Source organism: Cervus canadensis, chromosome 14 (assembly GCF_019320065.1).
Source record: "Cervus canadensis isolate Bull #8, Minnesota chromosome 14, ASM1932006v1, whole genome shotgun sequence".
In the NCBI taxonomy this organism is placed as follows: Eukaryota; Metazoa; Chordata; class Mammalia; order Artiodactyla; family Cervidae; genus Cervus; species Cervus canadensis.
In genome coordinates, this window is record NC_057399.1 from 23,516,427 (window position 1) to 23,534,892 (window position 18,466).

Here is an 18,466-nt window from a genome sequence, read left to right on the forward strand (position 1 = left end):
ACTTTTTTCAACAAGCCATGATTTATCTAAACCATTTGGTATTTTAAATTTTATATTATTTTAAAGATACTTATTCATTTGATTGTTTCCTTAAAATAAATTTCTAGATGTAGAATAAGGGTTGAATATTTTTATAATTTTAGTGCAGTTTGCCATTATTAAACTCTGAGAAACTCTATAGGAAAAGGGTCATTTCTCTGAACCCTTCATTGTGCCAGGATTGGAAGTAAAAAAAAATACCCTTGACTTAAAAATGCTAACTTGATGCTGTGCATTTTACACTTATAATATATATTTATTGGAGGACATTTGAGTGGAGAGTATGCCCTGAGAAACTTTCTTTACCTACAACCATGATTTAACTCACTTCCCAGATTAGCTTGCACCTCTGAATTTTCTTTATAAAAATATTCTGACTGTATAATTTGGTTACAAGTTCAAAACCAGGGAGAAAAGAACATGCGGCATTAGAAGTTAAGTTACTGGTCATCTGGGGTGAGGAAGAAGGACATGGTGACAGAAAGGATGTACAAAGTGGGCTCTGAGGTTCTAATATTGTTATTTGACCCCAGTGGTGATTATTTCGTTTTGTTTCTTTCACGATTTTTGTTGAGATGTTACTACAAAAAAGTCATGACTTTTGCAGCCTTCTATACATGTTATGGGCTTCCCAGGTGGCACTAGTGGTTAAGAACCGACCTGCCAATGCTGGAGATGTAAGCGACAAGAGTTTGATTCCAGGGTCAGGAAGATCACGTGGAGGAGAGCACGGCAACCCACTCCAGGATTCTTGCCTGGAGAATCCAATGGACAGAGGAGCCTGGTGGACTATGGTCCATAGGGTCTCAAAGAGTCGGACACGACTGAAGTGAGTTAGCATGCATGTACACATATATGGCATATTTGACTCTAAAAAATTTTTAATAAAAATAAATTAAAAGAGAAAAAAATAGTACTGATACTCATGTCTGCATACCGGAGTTTACTCAAACTCATGTCCATCGAGTCGGTGATGCTATCCAGCCATCTCATCTTCTGTCATCCCCTTCTCCTCCTGCCCCCAGTCCCTCCCAGCATCAGGGTCTTTTCCAATAAGTCAATTCTTCGCATCAGGTGGCCAAAATAATGGAGTTTCAGCTTCAGCATCAGTCCTTCCAATGAACACCCAGGACTGATCTCCTTTAAGATGAACTGGTTGGATCTCCTTGCAGTCCAAGGGACTCTCAAGAGTCTTCTCCAACACCACAGTTCAAAAGCATCAGTTCTTCTGCACTCAGCTTTCTTCACAGTCCAACTCTCACATCCATACATGACCACTGGAAAAACCATAGCCTTGACTAGATGGACCTTTGTTGACAAAGTAATGTCTCTGCTTTTTAATATGCTATCTAGGTTGGTCATAACTTTCCTTCCAAAGAGTAAGCGTCTTTTAATTTCATGGCTGCAATCACTATCTGCAGTGATTTTGGAGCCCCCCAAAATAAAGTCTGACACTGTTTCCCCATCTATTTGCCATGAAGTGATGGGACTAGATGCCATGATCTTAGTTTTCTGAATGTTGAGCTTTAAGCCAACTTTTTCATTCTTCTCTTTTACTTTCATCAAGAGGCTTTTTCGTTCCTCTTCACTTTCTGCCATAAGGGTGGTGTCATCTGCATATCTGAGGTTATTTATATATCTTCCTCTGCCTACCAGCAGTCAAATCTCTTTGCTCCAAATTCTTCTCATTCATGTGAACCTAGTATTTCAACAGCATGGTTGAATTAAATGTTATTTAAGTTGCTGATTTATTAGGAGGAAAGGGCAAGTGATTTCTGTGAAAACAAAACTGAGTGTTATGCAAACACTCAATCTTGTCAAATTATGAAACACGTTGGCATAATAACAAGCTATACATAAGACAATTATTAACAAAAAACTAGAAAATGTATAAAACTCTCAAAGTAGTCTGCATTCAGATTGCCTCAAAGATGTCTTTAATGGCTTCAAATGTCTTTCTGCATTTTGAGGAAACAAAAACAATGTGAACACTATTTATGCAAGGTTATTTCAAGCTCGAGCAGCAGACCCAGTTCTAAGAAATGGATTTGGCCCATGAAGTTCAGCAAAAAATCTATTTAAACTAAAATAGTCTTATAGAGGCTTTAATATGTTTCTTTTAGTTATCCTTCTAATTAGTATCCTGACTGTATCAGGTAAGAGGGACATCTGCCATCTTAGTAACACAAGACAAAGAGAAAACAATTGATAGGATATGTGAGGAGCAGGGGAAATCAAAGGTTAAAAAATAAAAAAAAAAACACTGCTAATGGGCAAAGGATGTCAGATGAACAGAAATTAGCCCACAAAAAAATATGTTCACATACTCTAATGCTTCTTCCCCCTCCCATTTTAATACCAACTTGCCAATTGAGCACAGATTCGATCACATAAGAAGATCCATTTTTTCCCAAATTATTAAAAGCCAAACAGGCACATGAACCCATGTGGTGTCTGTTGAAACCGCAGTGATCAAAAGCAAAGAGACATATCCATCACTGGGTTAGCCACCCAGCAGACTCACCCTGTGATGTTGAAGGCAACACTGAAGAGTCAGGGACCGAAATGTCACTAAGCAAAGCAAATTCAACTCCAACAGATCGATCCTGGATTTTGAAATTAGAAAATGTGAAGATCAGCAATTTTTTATTTCACCATACAGTTATATGTGTTAAATGTGCATGTTTTTTATTTCAGTTACTCATGTGAGTAGGAGAAGCTTAGGCCCCAATAGCTTTTCAATGACTAAGGCTGGAGTTTTAGAGGAGTTTTAGAGAGATTCCTTATACTATGAGATAGCAGTTTCAGCCATAGTTGAAGACCTAGTCTGTATGGTTCTTGGAATAGTGACAGTTTTCACCAAGGACTAGAAGAAAGTGAAGTCGCTCAGTCATGTCCAACTCTTTGAGACCCCATGGAGAGCGTAGCCTACCAGGCTCCTCCGTCCATGGGATTTTCCAGGCAAGAATGCTGAAGTGGGTTGCCATTTCCTTCTCCAGATCTTCCCGACCCAGGGATTAAAGCCAGGTCTCCCACATTGTAGGCAGACACTTTACCGTCTGAGCCACCAGGGAAGTCCCAAGGACTAGAAAAAGTTAGATTTAAAAGAAAATTAAATATGCTTCTCTTCCCACCCCTTCACGGGTGTGTGTGTGGGGGGGGTGTGTGTGTGTGTGTAATTTAACTTGTCCCTAAGAAGGAAAGGATGATTAAACATCCTTCATCTATGACTCCCAAGTTTAATTTCCAGCCCATCCTCTGCTGCATAACCCTGTTAAAATATACAATATATATTGTATATAAAAATACACAAGCTTTGACCCAGTCTTGAAGTGGGGCTTCCCGGTCCCTGTGTTCCCGCCAAAGCCATTTTCTCTTTGTAAAGGAGGGAAGTGATCTCCTCGGCCTTTTACCCATGCAACCACTCCTAAGAACATGCTATTCCACAAGACAAATTCTAGCAGATGGATGATATCAATACTTACTTCAGAAGCAGAGATCTCAGGCTATGTGGTTTCTGGATAAGAAAGATCTGCCCTTCAAGTAGGATTAAGGTGGGAGAATTCCTGATCCTCTAATCATAATGCTTTCCTCATAGAAGATACTTGGTAAATATTTGTAAAAATTTAATGGGCAGGTGTGGTAAGCTGTTTCATAGCTGTTCCGTTTACCTACATTCTGTAATATCTGGCACAAAGGGGCCTGTTCTTACATAATTATTCAATAAAATATGATTAAGAGTGAGCATATAAATAATGAGATGGCACACCAAGTGTGCTCTGAAGCGTTGAGCTTCCACTGCCTGGACAAGTGTGTGACTCCACAAACAACCACAAAGCTGAGAGCAGAAGAAAGTAGCAAAACACAGCTGTTTAGGCCTGGCCAGAGCACCACTCTGCGAGTTATGTAACAGCTGTTGTGTAATTGTGCATTTAATTCAAAACACATTTTTAAGACAGAAAACAATTAGATTTTCCAAAAAGAATGAAATTGTGAGTTGGGGGTGATAGTAAGAGAGAGAAAAAAACGATGAAACAGCACAGAAGTTTCTATCTGGTCTTCAGGCAGAGGTACAGGGGAGGCAAGGACCTCAGGGATGGTTGTCTTGGCATCTAGGGGCCTGGCCTAAGAGCTGAATCTGTTTTTGTAAATAAAATTGTATTGCAAAGTGTATTATGGTGTCGGTTGACTGTAGAGTTGAGTAAATCAAAACAGAAACTATGTGGCCTAGAAAGCAGAAAATAATCTTTCTCTCTTTATAGAAAAAAATTTGCTGACCCCCATCTTAGACAAATAAAACGCTACGCTTGAGGGCCTGTGAGGGTGACGACTCAGAAAACAAAACAGCCGACTCTAGAGCCCATCTGGGAATGCTCTTATGGAGAGGAGGACAAGGAAAATAAATTGGAATAAGAACCAGGGTTTTGGTGTCACACTGGCCTGAAATGAAATTTTGGTTTTGTACTTATAAGATTGGTGTTCATAAACAAGCTATTTTATGTCTGTAAAGTGGGGAACCCAGTGAGGGCAGAAAGAGAAAGTACGGTTCCTGCCCCTGATTTGGAGTAACTATTCAACAAACCTTAGCTTCCCTACTTAAATCCCATATTTGGAAAAGCTGGCACTTTTCACTGGAAGAAATAATTATTACTACTAATTCTTAGTAATTGGTTAAAAGCACCCAAGGTTTACCATCTTGTACTGACTGTAACTTTTGCTAGACTTTGGATAAAATAAACTTTTATACTTAAAAATGGGAGTAGTACAGTTAAAAATTGTCCCTTTTGAATGTTCCCAACTTGAAACATTAATCTCATTTTAAGAACCTATATTACTCAGGAGTCCTGTTTAAATTCACTCGTGGTGCAACTGCCTGTGTCAATGATTGATAAACACCAGCCAACTTCCAAACCCAGAGGTTACTTTCATTTTAAGCGAGTTTTAGCAGACGATATTGCCATTTGCTATTGTGGTGAGTGTGTCACAGCACAGTCTGAGTTCCCTAAAAAATCCTGCTGACATTTCTGTTCCCACATATAAAAGATAATTTAGATAAAGACCATTTAAATAAAGATAAAGATAATTTAAATAAAGATAATTTAGAGCTCCTGAAATCCTAGTAGGTCTGCTTACCAAGCACTGAAATACATTCGATGGGTATGATTCTTTTAAAGTGGCCTCGGGGTGGGGTCTCTAGAGGGGACCTAAGGAAAGCACCCTGCTTTTCTGGGACATGGACAGATTCGTGGATAGCACTGTCCTAAAGACACCTGGCCAGGGTCCTTGCCTCACTAGCCTTTGCTGAGAACAAGTGCCCTTTGAGATTCCTTTTCAATCCTCGAATTCTCTGATTCCAAGTCCGTCAGAACACAGAAAGTTTCACAGTGACATAAAAAGCACGAAAAGCCAAAAAAATAATAACTGGCCTTAGTGGCCAGAGCAGCTGCGCTTCGTACCCTTATCACAGGTTTCGGCTTTGTAAATTAATTCGTCTGTAAATAGTGCCTTGTCTCCGGACGCAGCTTCAGTGCTGGAGCACTGGTTTCTTAAGGATTTAAGTTTAAAGTCAAGGGCTTCCTGCTCTAGGTGTTACAAATAAGTAGTGTCGTTTTCTTTTTGCTCCGAGTTTGTTCATCCAATCATATCCCAGTATGCAAATAAACCTTAGCCCATGCAGATAAAAAGGAACAAATAAAGCCAAGTGCTCTATCAGAACCAAATCGCTGAGCCTGTCACCTGTGTTCCAGGAGCGGAACCAGCAATGTCGTCCTCAGCCATGCCAGACGTACCTGCCCCACTCACCAATGTGAAGTTTAAATATACTAAGGTTAGTACAACTTCTGCTTGCTGCTTTGCCTCAGCTTTATAAAAACTACATTTATTTAAAGCACAAAAGGTCAATTTAAGTAAACTGGTGTAGAGAGCCCTTTGCAAATATAAAAATAAAAGGCTTGCAAAATGCAGGTCTGGGTTTAGTGTCTTGATCACATAATGAATTCTAAATCGTATCAGGCAACTTTTCAGAAATTTATTTCTTAAAATATTTCTAAGTAAAAGGAATGCTCTTCGCTGTAATAGGTTCTTGTGCCAGGATTCAGTGGACTTTACTAAGCAGTTCTATTAACTTTAGGCAGAGCACCCAGCATGTATAAGAGAGGCAAATACTAGAGAAACTTACTGGAGACAGGCAAACAAGTGGGAAATCGTTTTTTTAAAAGAAAAAAAAAGAGAGAGAGAGAGAAACAGAGTATAGTGAAGTAAAACAGAGCATACTGAAGTAGCTTGATTTTTATATATGTCAAATAAGTGTTAAAATCAAAAGACCTGAATCTGATAATTGGATGAAGGAAAACTCCAGTTACAAAACACTACATGGTCCTTGCATTATTTAGCATATTTTGGAAAAGAAAGCCTTCTTATTTATTTCTTCAGCCAAATTTGTTGCCATTGGAGCCGGCATGTAATTGTTAGCTGATAAATATTTAGAGAAACAAGAGCAGGAGCCAGACCTAGACTTAAAAATCCACAGTTAGGGAGAAGGAGGAAATGGATCCTATTTGAGTCAATCAGGAGTATCTCTGAACTTTGCCTGTTTCACACTGTTACATTCCTGCTTTCTAGTCAGAGCCTAGAATTTTTAGAGAAACAAATAAAACAAACAATCTAACCGAGATCATTTAAGAAGTGAGCTTTATGGTGTGATGCAGAAAGGAAAGTAAGAAAGGAACTATTCCCACTCAGGGAGAGCCACTTTGCTATCTGAATTAACCAAGAAAATTCCAGGAGCACTGTAAGTTAATGATAAAGTCCTGCTATTATTATTTCCTTACTTGTAACAATGGATGGTTTTGAAATTCTAGTTTGTTAAATTTTCATTTTCATAAGCACAACAAATGAGGAAGTTGTTCAGCTGACTGGCTCTTTTCCAAAGAAAAGTGTCTGCAGAGATAAGATTGTGCCTCTAACATGGTTGACCAACAGTTATAAAGTGTATTAAAGTATTATTTTTACAAGGTTTTATTAAAAGGGAAAATATTTTTTGTCCGTTTAATTTTATTCCAAATGGGAACATGAAAAATGCGATGAGACTATACCCTCCAAAGATTTTGCACTTGGCAAAAGCACGCCTAACAGATAACAAGACTCCAGTTTTCCCAACTTTCTTATTGTTTGTCATTTGCAAGATATTTCAATCCAAAGTAAATACATTTAAAAATGCATTCATTTCATAAAGATCAAAACCACTGGCAATGATTGAATTATCCCCTTACTATTGTAACACAGTTTTGTTTTGTTTTTCCCCATGATACTGGGAAGATATTTTGATAGTCTGAATGTCACATTTTTTGGTAGTCTGAATGTCACATCTTTTAAAAATTTGGTTTGCAAAAGTATGAAGTCTTCCTTGTCTGTGAATTTTCAGCAAAAATGAAATATTCTTTCTACTGAACTAAGTTTCATTAAGTAGTTCTTAATTAAACATGTGAGAAAGGTGAACAAATGAGATAGTCCTCAAATATATATATACAAACACAGGTCTCATGATTCTTTAACATATAGAGATGATTTTAAGATTAAAATCGCCTGTTCATTTAAAAGTCATTACACAAGAACACCCTCTAGGGAAACTAACTGACCTAAGTGCTCAAAAGGAGGCAAGATTCCAAGAGCAGGAATTTGCTCTTGCATATAAGAACTTTTCTGGGTAAAAATACCCAATGCAAGCAAGTCAGTGAATTTCGATTGCTCACACATCTACTCTATAAATCTGTTCTGCTCAGATAGCATTTTATTGTCTGATTTATTGGTTACAGCATTTTCACACTTGGGAGGACACCAGTTATGTATGTAATTAAATCTAAATGGGTGAGCTTTTTCAAATGCCTTTGCATTTTCTTTTTACTGTGCCTAACTGAAGAACTGTATTGGATTTGCACTTGCAAGAGGAGTTGGAAAAAGATGGTTATTAACTAACTTTCCTGGTTGCAAACAAAATAAGCAAGGGATTTCATAGTGTCTGAGAAATTATCTTCTATAGCAAGCCCCTAAACTATGTTATTTTTCTTGCACTATTTTAGTGTTCATGTTTATTATCACTAGAATATGTTGGTTGTTGGGGCAAGGTGGAGGAAAGGGACAAGCAAGACTGAGTAACAAAAAACTATTGCAACTACAGTAGAAGAACTATACACGCTCTCAAGCTTGAGACTGCTTCTAGTCCAAACAAAAGATGCCATTGATGCATAACTTTTATGACTTTACAGTCCACTTACTTTTTTAAGGTACATAAAACAGAGATCAGAGTTTAAGAAATACTTTCTAAAATGATACCAAAGTTTTTGGAATTTAAAATCTCAGTAACATCAGTATAAATGCACTCAAACTCAGAGTCTGTCTCTATCCTTATATTCCCCCCTTTCCAATTCTAAACAAACTCTATCTCTGCCAGCTCTCTGCTCATCCTTTTAAAGGATGAGCTTCTTGGGAAATTATGTGATCTTTGGGCAAACTACATTACCTCTCGCTGCCTTGGTTTCCTTACATGTAAAATGGGAATTCTTAAGGTTGAAGAAAGCATTACATGCGTTTAATGCATACGAAGCCCTTGAAATAACCTGACACATGGGAAGTGATCGATTAACATCAGCCATCTTAGTCCTCTTTATTTTCCTGAATTCCATCCAATTTCCCAGGACCTTCTTTTACTCAGCCTTTCCTAGACCTGTTTCCCACAAGGGTTCTTCTCATTTCATTGTCATCCCCTAGCTTTTCTGTCACTCTTTCTTGCACAGTCATGCCCCACCTGACAAGGATTTCATTGGAGCTAAGTTGCAAGGGTTTATCCTGGATTTCAGGGATCAAGAACTTTCTCTTACAGGATTTGGTATCTTTGTTTTCCTTTCTCTCTTTACAACACTGTTTTCTACCTTAAAGACAAATAGAAAATTCAAGAAGAAAGCTTTCTCAGACAGGAATCAAACCCCCAAATCTTTAGTTTGGCTCTTAAATGTAGCTCACTCAATAATGAACGACTTATTCGTGCTAGAAAAGATCTTCATTGGCTAATGACATTTCATATACCCACACAGACACACAGACAGGAAATATAGTTAAGTTTCATTGTGTTTACTCTGTGCCAATGACTTAGTTATTTATGATGATTTTATTTACTCTTTACAATAATCCTATAAGGATGTTACTATTCCTGCTTTGTAGTTGAGGAGACTGAAGAAGAGAGTGGCTAAGTAACTTTCCTTAAGTTACACAGCTAGTAAATGACAAAGCTAGACTTGGAATGCTGGCAGCTTTAGCCCTCACCCCAAGTGACTCGTCAAGACCAGTATCACTACTTTGGGACAGGGAGTTGCTGGCCTCCTAGCCTATCTTTATTCTGACTTTCATTTGTCCATTCCTGATTACTGGAGGCGACATGCCTATGAGCCTTTCCAGCTGTTGCTCAGCTGTTTCCAGGCCAACAGGAGGAAGTTTGCCACCAATTTAGAAAAAGAGGAGAACAATAAGAAAGGCTGGAAACAAACAGACTTTCCACTTTGATTGAAAAGGTGGTGTTGGAGCTGGGAAAGGCAGTGATGCAGAAGACTATGACACAGGTGTGCGATTCCTGTGAGAACTGCATTTCTTCAACTCCTAGGGAATAATAAATTTTGTTTGGAGGAGGATATATTTTCCTACTTTTCTGGTATTATCACTTAACCCATGTAGGTTAAAGATATGTTTTTGATAAAGAATGTTTATGAATCATTGAATACTATGTGCTAGGCACAATTTAAAGTATGTGTGTGTATGTGTGTGTGTTCACCATTATCTCCTTTTAAATTCAGGCCACATGCATTTCCAAATATCCCATTCTTTTTACTGCTTTCTCCTTCTTTCCCTTCCTCTCTCTCATTTTATATCCCTTTATTTACCAAATCATTGAATTGTTCTGTGTTAGGTCTTATGATATCAGAAAGCAAGAATGATTCTTGCCTCATGGAGCTTGTATTCCTGGAGCGGGTGGGAAGAAAACTAAAAAGAAGAAAACTGAAAGCTGAGACAATATGAGGAGAAGAGCTTTCTTTGGATGAGGTGTCAAGGAAAGCCTCTTTAGGAAGGGGGACAGTTAAGGGAAGTCTGAGGGAGGCAGACATAAGGTGGCCATGGAATTGAGGAACAAAGACCCAGAGTAAGAACACCTGCAGGGATATCTGTGGACAAGGGCGTGGTATATTCAAGGAACTATCCAAAGGCCGCCATGGTCGGCATGAGGTGAGGAAGAGACAGCATGCATAAGGCTGGAGATGAGGCTGCTGCCAGACTGCCTGATGGGTTTCATTTGTGCAAACCACTGAGGGGTGCCTGGAACGGGACAGGACTTCAGTTCTAGACAAAGATGACTCTGCCGTGGCAATGCTTTCTTTTGGGAGATCGTTTAGCTCCCCTCTGACTGATGCAATATTTTGTTTGCTCTTGGCTGGGAAGCAGTTGAACAAATAGCGGGATGGCTGCAAGGTGAGGTAGCTTAACAAGAAAAGCCTGGCTTCGATTTTCAACTCTTCTACTTATTTAATGATATGACCTTGGCCAAGCTTCTAAGCTCCTTGAGTTTCAGTTCCCTTGTCTGTAAATTAGGAATAATAATGACTACCTTGGAAAGTGGCTGTTAGGGTAATTTGTGAAAAGTGCCTGGCACTTATTTAGTAGCTCCTTGGTCCAGGCTCCTTTTAACCCTCTCCTTCCCAAGATGACTCCTAGAATTCTAAAAATTTTTAGCTGCCAATGTAAGCACTGCAATATAAGCAAATCAGATGGTTACACTGCATGTCACAGTTCAAAACTACATTCATCTGTTGGTCTCATTTGAAGTTCATAATTAGCTGCTGGGAAGGAGCTAGGGAAGATGTTTCTCGTGTCTCATTTTAAAGCTGAGGAACCTGAGCTCAGATAGTTTAAGTGACTTGTTCAAGGTCACACAGCTTTTAAGAGGCAAAAACAGAATGAGCTGAATCTTCTCATTTCAGATCTGATTCTTTTCCACGAGAGTTCATTTTTTTCCTTAAACACTGAAAATAGCAGTATTTAATATTTGAATCTCATTAGATTGTCTTTAGCAAGTGCTTTTGCATCTGTTACCTAATTTGTATCATTCATCCCTTACTCTGACTGAGAGGATGGAAATTTGGATGATAAGAGAAGAGAGATGATTTGGACATCAGATCCCTAAACAAGGGGACTGGTAGAAAGAAGATACTCCAGAGTGGTATAATCTCAAATTTAATTATGTAAGTGACACAGACCATGTTGAAATGCAAATTCCAATGCTATAGGTCTGAGGTGAGGTCTGGTATTCTGGATTTCTAATAGACTTCTAGGATTTGTTGATGCTACTTAAAGCATGGTCTGTTGATCAGCAGCAATTGTTTAAAAGCATTGAGTCAGTCTTATAACTTTACCTACACAGTGGTCACCATTGAATTAGGGACCTGACGTCCTGTTTCTCCCAGAAAGTGACTGTCACACGTTCTGGGAGAAACAGGAAAGTCCACTCACACCCAGCCAGGCCAGAAGTATTTATTTTCTCCTTCAGAAAGTGCTAAGTCCAGCAAGAACTAGATCATGGACACAAGCAGTGATGGAACCAACTTTGATTTTTTTCCTGGGATATAAACCTTCTTTAAGAATGTAATATTTAACTCATCTTTGAAGACTGTGTCTTGGCAAACTGTTTTCTTCTCAGGTACCTGCCTAGCTTTAAGAAAATCTTATCAACAAAATCCTAAAGTAAATAGCACATCCCCTAAAAGAGGGTGTTATTCCCATTTCATAAGGGCTCTCAGAACAAGTGTTCACAGGGTTTCCTTAAACTGGACTTCACCTATTTGTCAATAACTACTTGCCAGAATAAGGGGGTGGGGTGAGAAAAACTCTTAAAGAGTATGAGAAACAATTCATTTGAAGAGCAACCCAAAGTTAGATTAGTATCTCTAAAATGGCCTGGGTAATCTATGGGATGATATAACACAGATCAGCATAAAAGAACCCTCCTGGGAATACTAGCCTTGATAAAACGGCCATGCACTTGTCTTAAAGTGGCAATTATCTAGCTTAGAGTGGTGGTGATTTGGGTATTCATGATGCTATTATAATTGTGGCCAAATGTGTTATACATTTATTAGATTGAAGTGGCCACATTGAGCCCTGTTCCAAAGAATATGAGCAATAATCACTTCATTATTAAACATTTAATTAAGAGCCACTGCTAATAAACAAATCAGAAAAGTAAATTTTTGTGTAAACTGGATTTCATCATAGTGATACATTTTGAGTATAACGTGTGTGCGAGTGTGTAAGTGTGTGTGAGTCTGTCAAAAGTTCCCACAAATACCGGCATTGCTTGCAAGGTATGTAAAATGTTGTTAATATTTGACTTTCTGATATTATAATATCTATACCTGATACCTTTATTGTAATGTTGGAATTATTAATGTGAATTTCTTGACTGGGCATTTGCATAAACACCACACTTGTTAAAATTTTGTCTGAACAACTCTCTCCCTCACCCTGATTCCATTAACTGACCATTTCCACTGCTCTCCGAATACTTTTTCAAAAGTCAAAGAAATGTAAATATCAAACAGCTGAGTTATGCTCTACATTTGGCACTTTCTTTAGAAGGAAGGTATATATGCAAGCAATTATATTATTGGGTCTTGGTATTGTTAAGTATTAAATATTTACAGAACTTTTGAGTGCTTCTGCAGCTTACCTCTGATATAGGGTATACATAATATATGGAAATTATTGATGAGTATTTTTGTCAGCTATGGGACAAAATGATGATGTGGCTCAAAACAGGAAAGCTTCAGCATCTTTTCTTTTTCCCTGATTGAGTTGAAAAGGATGAAAAGCCTCTTCCAAAGACAAGTAAGAAAAGAGTATACACTCATGTTACTGAATTCAGACTGTAATATAAAACAGAAATGAAAAAGAAAAACTTTATTTCTCCTACTTTTGTTTTGGCCACCCTCTCATTTTGTTTTCATTCTTTTGACTGCAGTTAAGCATTTTCCTCCCATCTGTTATTTCCTCCTTAATTTCCTTTTGGATTTTTTTTTTTTTTTTTTTTTACTTTGAGTCTCAACATTTTGCTTTGCTGCCTCGGGGTTTGAGTTAAAAATAATTGCCAGAAGATCTAGCTTTGATTCTTTTAAATGTTTAACACCCCCACCTGACTTTTGCTTAGTTTCTCTCTCTTATCAGCTCCCATCTTGGTTCTTTCTCCCTGCCCCACTTCCCACCCTCCGGGTCTTTGGTACATTTTAGTTTCCTAATGCTGGGGAAAAGTTAACACATTTACAACATCCATCACTTCCTATACGTTTTCAACTGTACCCATTATTTCACGTGGCCGAAACTCAGGATCTCAGGTTTGGAATTTCACACAGGTGACATAAAACGGAGAATCCCTTCAACCTTCCTCACTCTTGGCGTGACTTAAAAGAGATTCTTTGTGCGTTGAAAATGTGATCTGTTAAAATCTCTCTGCCACCAAGAAAGTGCTGGCTTCTCTTATGGCATCCAGAGCTGCTGGCCTGGTTGCAGTCCTGCATAGATCAGGTGAATCTGGGGCACCCCAAGGGACTTTTGCAGGGAGTCAGGGCTTCTCCTTTAAGCCAACGGGTTTCAAAATCTTAGCACATAAGGCTAATAGGTTTTATTTGCCTATTAGACAAATCTAACTACATCTAAAGCAGTCATATTTTGAGGAAAGTGCCTATGTATTTAGAATTGTAGCTGTATACCAAAGACACTAAGCTATAAGAACTTTTGCTCAGGAAAGGCTTTCTTTCTTTCAAAATTATGACTTATTCTTGGACACTAAACTACATTCAGGAAACAGCCGTTTTCTTTTTTTAAATCAAAATTTACATAATGTATCTCTTACAATCTGACATATCTAAAATTTAAAGAGTAAAAATCAATTATTAAGTTGCCTCAACATTTCCATTGATTGTTTCCCCAAGTAAGAAGCACTTGAAGTTTAAGAGTATGCCTAGGCATCTATAATTTCCCATCAGTATTGTGAACTTGGAGTCTACTGCACTTATATATTATTCAAAAGTATCCTGAGTCCAAACTTCGTAATTAGAATATAGTTAATATAGTGGTTAAATAGGATCCAATAATTGTTTTTTACTTTTATAGCATGATCCCTTTCCCTCCAAACTTGCTAGAGGTAAACAGCAAATGGAAAATGAAGTTGTAATCAGGATAGATCATTTCAACAGACCTAAAAATGGTTTCATAATCGTTTTAATAAACATTTATTAACCTATACATCTCCATATAACCATTTTATATAACTATAGGAAGGACAATTATTCAAAAATATTCAGCTACACAGTAGGCTGTAAGGCATATATAAACTGGATAAAATTAAAATAGAGAAAAAGATGATCAATATAGTCCCTACCAATAAATTCTCCACAGTTAAGGGGAAGGAAAGGATGGTACAATGCCTGATTCTTTCATCTCATTATCTATGCCAAATTTTGTTTTTATACTGAAAGGCTGCTGTTTGGGGGAGAATGTATATCATTGATAATTTGCAGACTATATTGATACATCACTCTTCACTAAAGCCTTAAGACCTCATGCCTGGAAGGTTAAAATGGTCTCTAGGCTAATGCCCTGGACGCTGTTTGTTGTTTTTGTTTAGTCACTAAGTCTATCTTGTCCGAAACTTTTGTGACCCTATGGGCAGTAGGCCATGAGGCCTCTCTGTCCATGTGATTTCCCAGGCAAGAATACTGGAGTGCATTGTCATTTCCTTCTCCAGGGGATCTTCCCAGGCCAGGGATCGAACCTGTGTCTCCTGCACTGGCAGGCAGATTGTTTACTATTGAGCCACCAGAGAAGCCTGACTGTTTGCTCTATCTCAAATCCATTTTTGGTACATTAAAATCAGTATTTCTAAAACATCCATTTGATCCGGCCACTGTCTTATAACACCCAGAATAGAGTAACTTGGGTGTCAAGATCCATCACTAACTGGTTTCATTTTCACTGTTGGAATTTATCTAAGACTTGTTTCCACTGGAATTCTCTGCTTGGGGCTGATCTCTCGACTGTGCTCCAAATATTCCAAGAGGGTTCCCTCTCTCTGCTCCTTGTTTTCCTTCTTTCTACCAATTCAGTCCTAATTTTCAAGGCTGCATTCTTCTAGGCCATGCTCCTTTCTTCTATGAGTTTCTCTGTGCAACTTACTAATTAAAGCACTGCTTTGGCCATTGCACTCTACAATCTTCAATTCTTTACTGACTGATCATGATGTAATATACTCTCCTTTTAGATCACAGCCACTTGGAAGCAGGGTCATAGCTCACTAATCTTCCATGTTTCCCTATTACTAACAGAGTATTTCTCAGGTGTCTACTCATTATCTGACCAACAATTTTCTGATAAAACAAAAGCGACCATTTGTGTCATATGAATGTAAGCACAAATTCGAACAAAAATTAAGTTCACTGTGTTCCCCTATATTAAAGGTGCAGAGTAATTGCTGGTAATTTGAGATCATCTGCCACTGATCTCTTTAGTAGCCTGGAGGAGGATAGATAAGCTTCTGTTCTTACTTTAATGCTCATTTACAAAATATTCACTGACTTTAATCTGAAAAGGGAGTTTTATGTACAGTTTAAATACAAGAGTCTGATAATGAAAATAGATGGTACATACATATTATAATGGTTCTTTCACCAAAGAGAATGTATGAAGGGATTAAAATAATTTGTAATACTTTGGGGTGACCCTGAGGGATGGGATGGGGAGGGAGATGAGAGTGGGGTTCAGGATGGGGAACACATGTACACCCATGGCTGATTCATGTCAATGTATGGCAAAAACCACTATAATATTGTAAAGCAATTAGCCTTCAATTAAAATAAATTTTTAAAAAAAGTAAGTTGTAATATATTGAGAGCATATTATTGAAAAGTTGAAACCACAAATTATCAGTGTAAGAGGACTTAGGTGGGAGATGAAAAGCTTCACCACGGGCCTAACAAAACACAATACATTCTGTACCTTCTTTTTATTAGAATTTTGGTGAAATTGCACTGTGGAGGGGTGGAGTTCTGGGCATATTTCTGATGGGGGAGACTTTGTGCTCTCTTAGTTTAGAGATGTAAAATTGGAGGAGGTCATACTATCTTTAGAGTAGAGAAAATGCAGAATTAGAAATTTGCAAGGCTGGCTAAAGAATCTAGGGCAAATAACATGATGTCTTTAGTTTCTGTTTGTTATCTGATGAGCTGATGTGTAGATAGCTAGCTTTAATTCAAAACAAAACATAATAAGTAATTTATTAGTAGGATAAAAATGCTATGTTAGGAAAGAGAAAAGAAAAAAAAGAGGTTAAATCCAACTGGACCAACTCCTCAGGAGGAAATGGCATTTTAAAAGATTTGAAGTATGAGGAGAAGAAAATAATGAAACTCCAGTCTGAGAAACAAAGTAGAATGAGGCTGAAACAAAGGGGAAAGAGTGGGATAAAAGGTTGGAAAATGATCTTGGGGACAAGTGGTGACATACCTCGAACCCCATGATGAAGAGTTTGAGAAGGGAGAACAACCTACATGTTCTGAGAAGGTACCACAATTTGAACTGGTTTTTCTTAGGAAGATTATAAGATGAAAAATCAATTAGGCAGAGATAGGGGGCAGGGAGAACAGGGAAAGGTTTTTTTGTTTTTCTTTTTTATGATCATATAGAGTGAGTGAGTGAGTGAAAGTTGCTCAGTCATGTCCGACTCTGAGACCCCACGGACTATACGGTCCATGGAATTCTCCAGGCCAGAATACTGGAGGGGGTAGACTTTCCCTTCTCCAGGTAGCATAGAACACAGTGATAAAAAAGGATGAGTAGGGGTTCTGTGTGTCTTTAACAGAAGAGGGAAGGTGTACGTGTGTGTGTGTGTGTGAGAGAGAGAGAGACAGAGAGAGACAGAATGCAAGAACAAGTTTTAAAACCTTAGTTTGCAGTGAGAGCAGTGTAAAGCTAGACATGACAATGAGCTGAACTTGGGACACTTTGATTAAGGTGCTTCCCAGTGATCTCTTGGGGGAAAAATAGGGCTAAAGACATAAGAAAGAAAACACTGTAAACTTGAAGAATATGAACTGCAAAGTCTACAATAACTTCAGGGAAAAAAAGATAATATATAGTGAAGGACTCTTTAGCAAACATACCAAAATTTACACATTCAGCCTAGTGTTTGTTTCTTTCAAAGCAGTCAATTTTAGGTATCTACACTTGTTTCAACTATTTGTACGAGATTAAGATTTGTTGTTAGGCCAAAAAAGGAAGAATTTCACTCAAATTTGCCTTTAGAACTTAGAACAAATTACTTTTAATGTCTTTGCTATCGAAAGATAATAAATGTTTATCCTTTGAAAGTAGATTTGATTTTCACAAGTAGGCTAAAACCATTTAAACTTCATCTAGGGTAAAAAGTGGATAAGCAATCAGAGCAAGGCTTCTATGCACAATTAAGCTATGACTATAAGTTGATGATATTTTCTTGTTCATCATAAATTTCCTCTAACTTTTCTTAGTATCTAAAGATAAATTTCATTGAATATTTAAATCTTATGTTTACAATAATGGTATAACAGTTTTTTATTTCTCCCTCAGCCATCTTTTAAAAATGAATTTTATCATTAAATAAAATATTGTAAATAAAAAAAAATAGCTACAATGCTGATTCACTCCAAAAGATGTTGAGCAAGGCAGTAGTTGTAATCTAAATTTATTTTTCTTTAAGTTCAACTAAGATGTTTATATTTTTTCTTAGAGGTTAATAGGAATTTTATGGTCTTCATCTGTATTATATTACCCTATCAGAGAAACAAGGATTTTCTTGATACTTCTATCTTTCTCAAACTTCCATATTTGTGTCTTTGGACATCTATTCTCTTTATCTGAACTGCTTTGTACAACTTCCCCTTTTAATTATTCATGTCCACATCTTTTTCCTGTCAGTTCCAGGCTAGCACTACAATTCTTTGGAACTCCTCCAAATACATAGGTTACATTGGCATGAATAGGCAAATAAGGAGACATATCCTTCCTCTTGTTTTTTTTTAGCAAGTCAAAATATCAGAGTGGACACATGTGCAGAATATTATAGATCCTACCCATATGTAACTACTGGATTCTAGGTTCTTTGATTCAATTTTTAAGTTATTTAGTTAAGAGTTTTTCACTCTTCACTGAGGTTAAGATCGCTTGAGGGCTGGGATTGTGCTGAACACTTTGGCTGGGATTTTTCTGTTCTGAGGATAAATCAGAGAAACAGACACACACTGTCCTTGACCTTATCTTAACTTACAGCTTAAGAGGAAAGGCAGACATTTAAAAATGAGTT

At 37.6% G+C, this 18,466-nt stretch overlaps 2 protein-coding genes across 2 annotated transcripts in view; both read left to right on the forward strand.

The window, feature by feature from the left end:
• Nucleotides 1-18,466, forward strand: part of LOC122453369 (60S ribosomal protein L7-like) — a 683,417-nt gene that overhangs the window by 461,092 nt on the left and 203,859 nt on the right. The gene's annotated exons all lie outside the window — the stretch shown is intronic.
• ALDH1A1 (aldehyde dehydrogenase 1 family member A1) overlaps nucleotides 5,710-18,466 on the forward strand; it is a 51,446-nt gene continuing 38,689 nt past the window's right edge. The window contains exon 1 of the mRNA XM_043487365.1: nucleotides 5,710-5,866. Within this exon, the coding sequence (XP_043343300.1) occupies nucleotides 5,801-5,866 (66 nt within the window). The 5' untranslated portion in view covers nucleotides 5,710-5,800. The remainder of the gene's footprint in view (nucleotides 5,867-18,466) is intronic.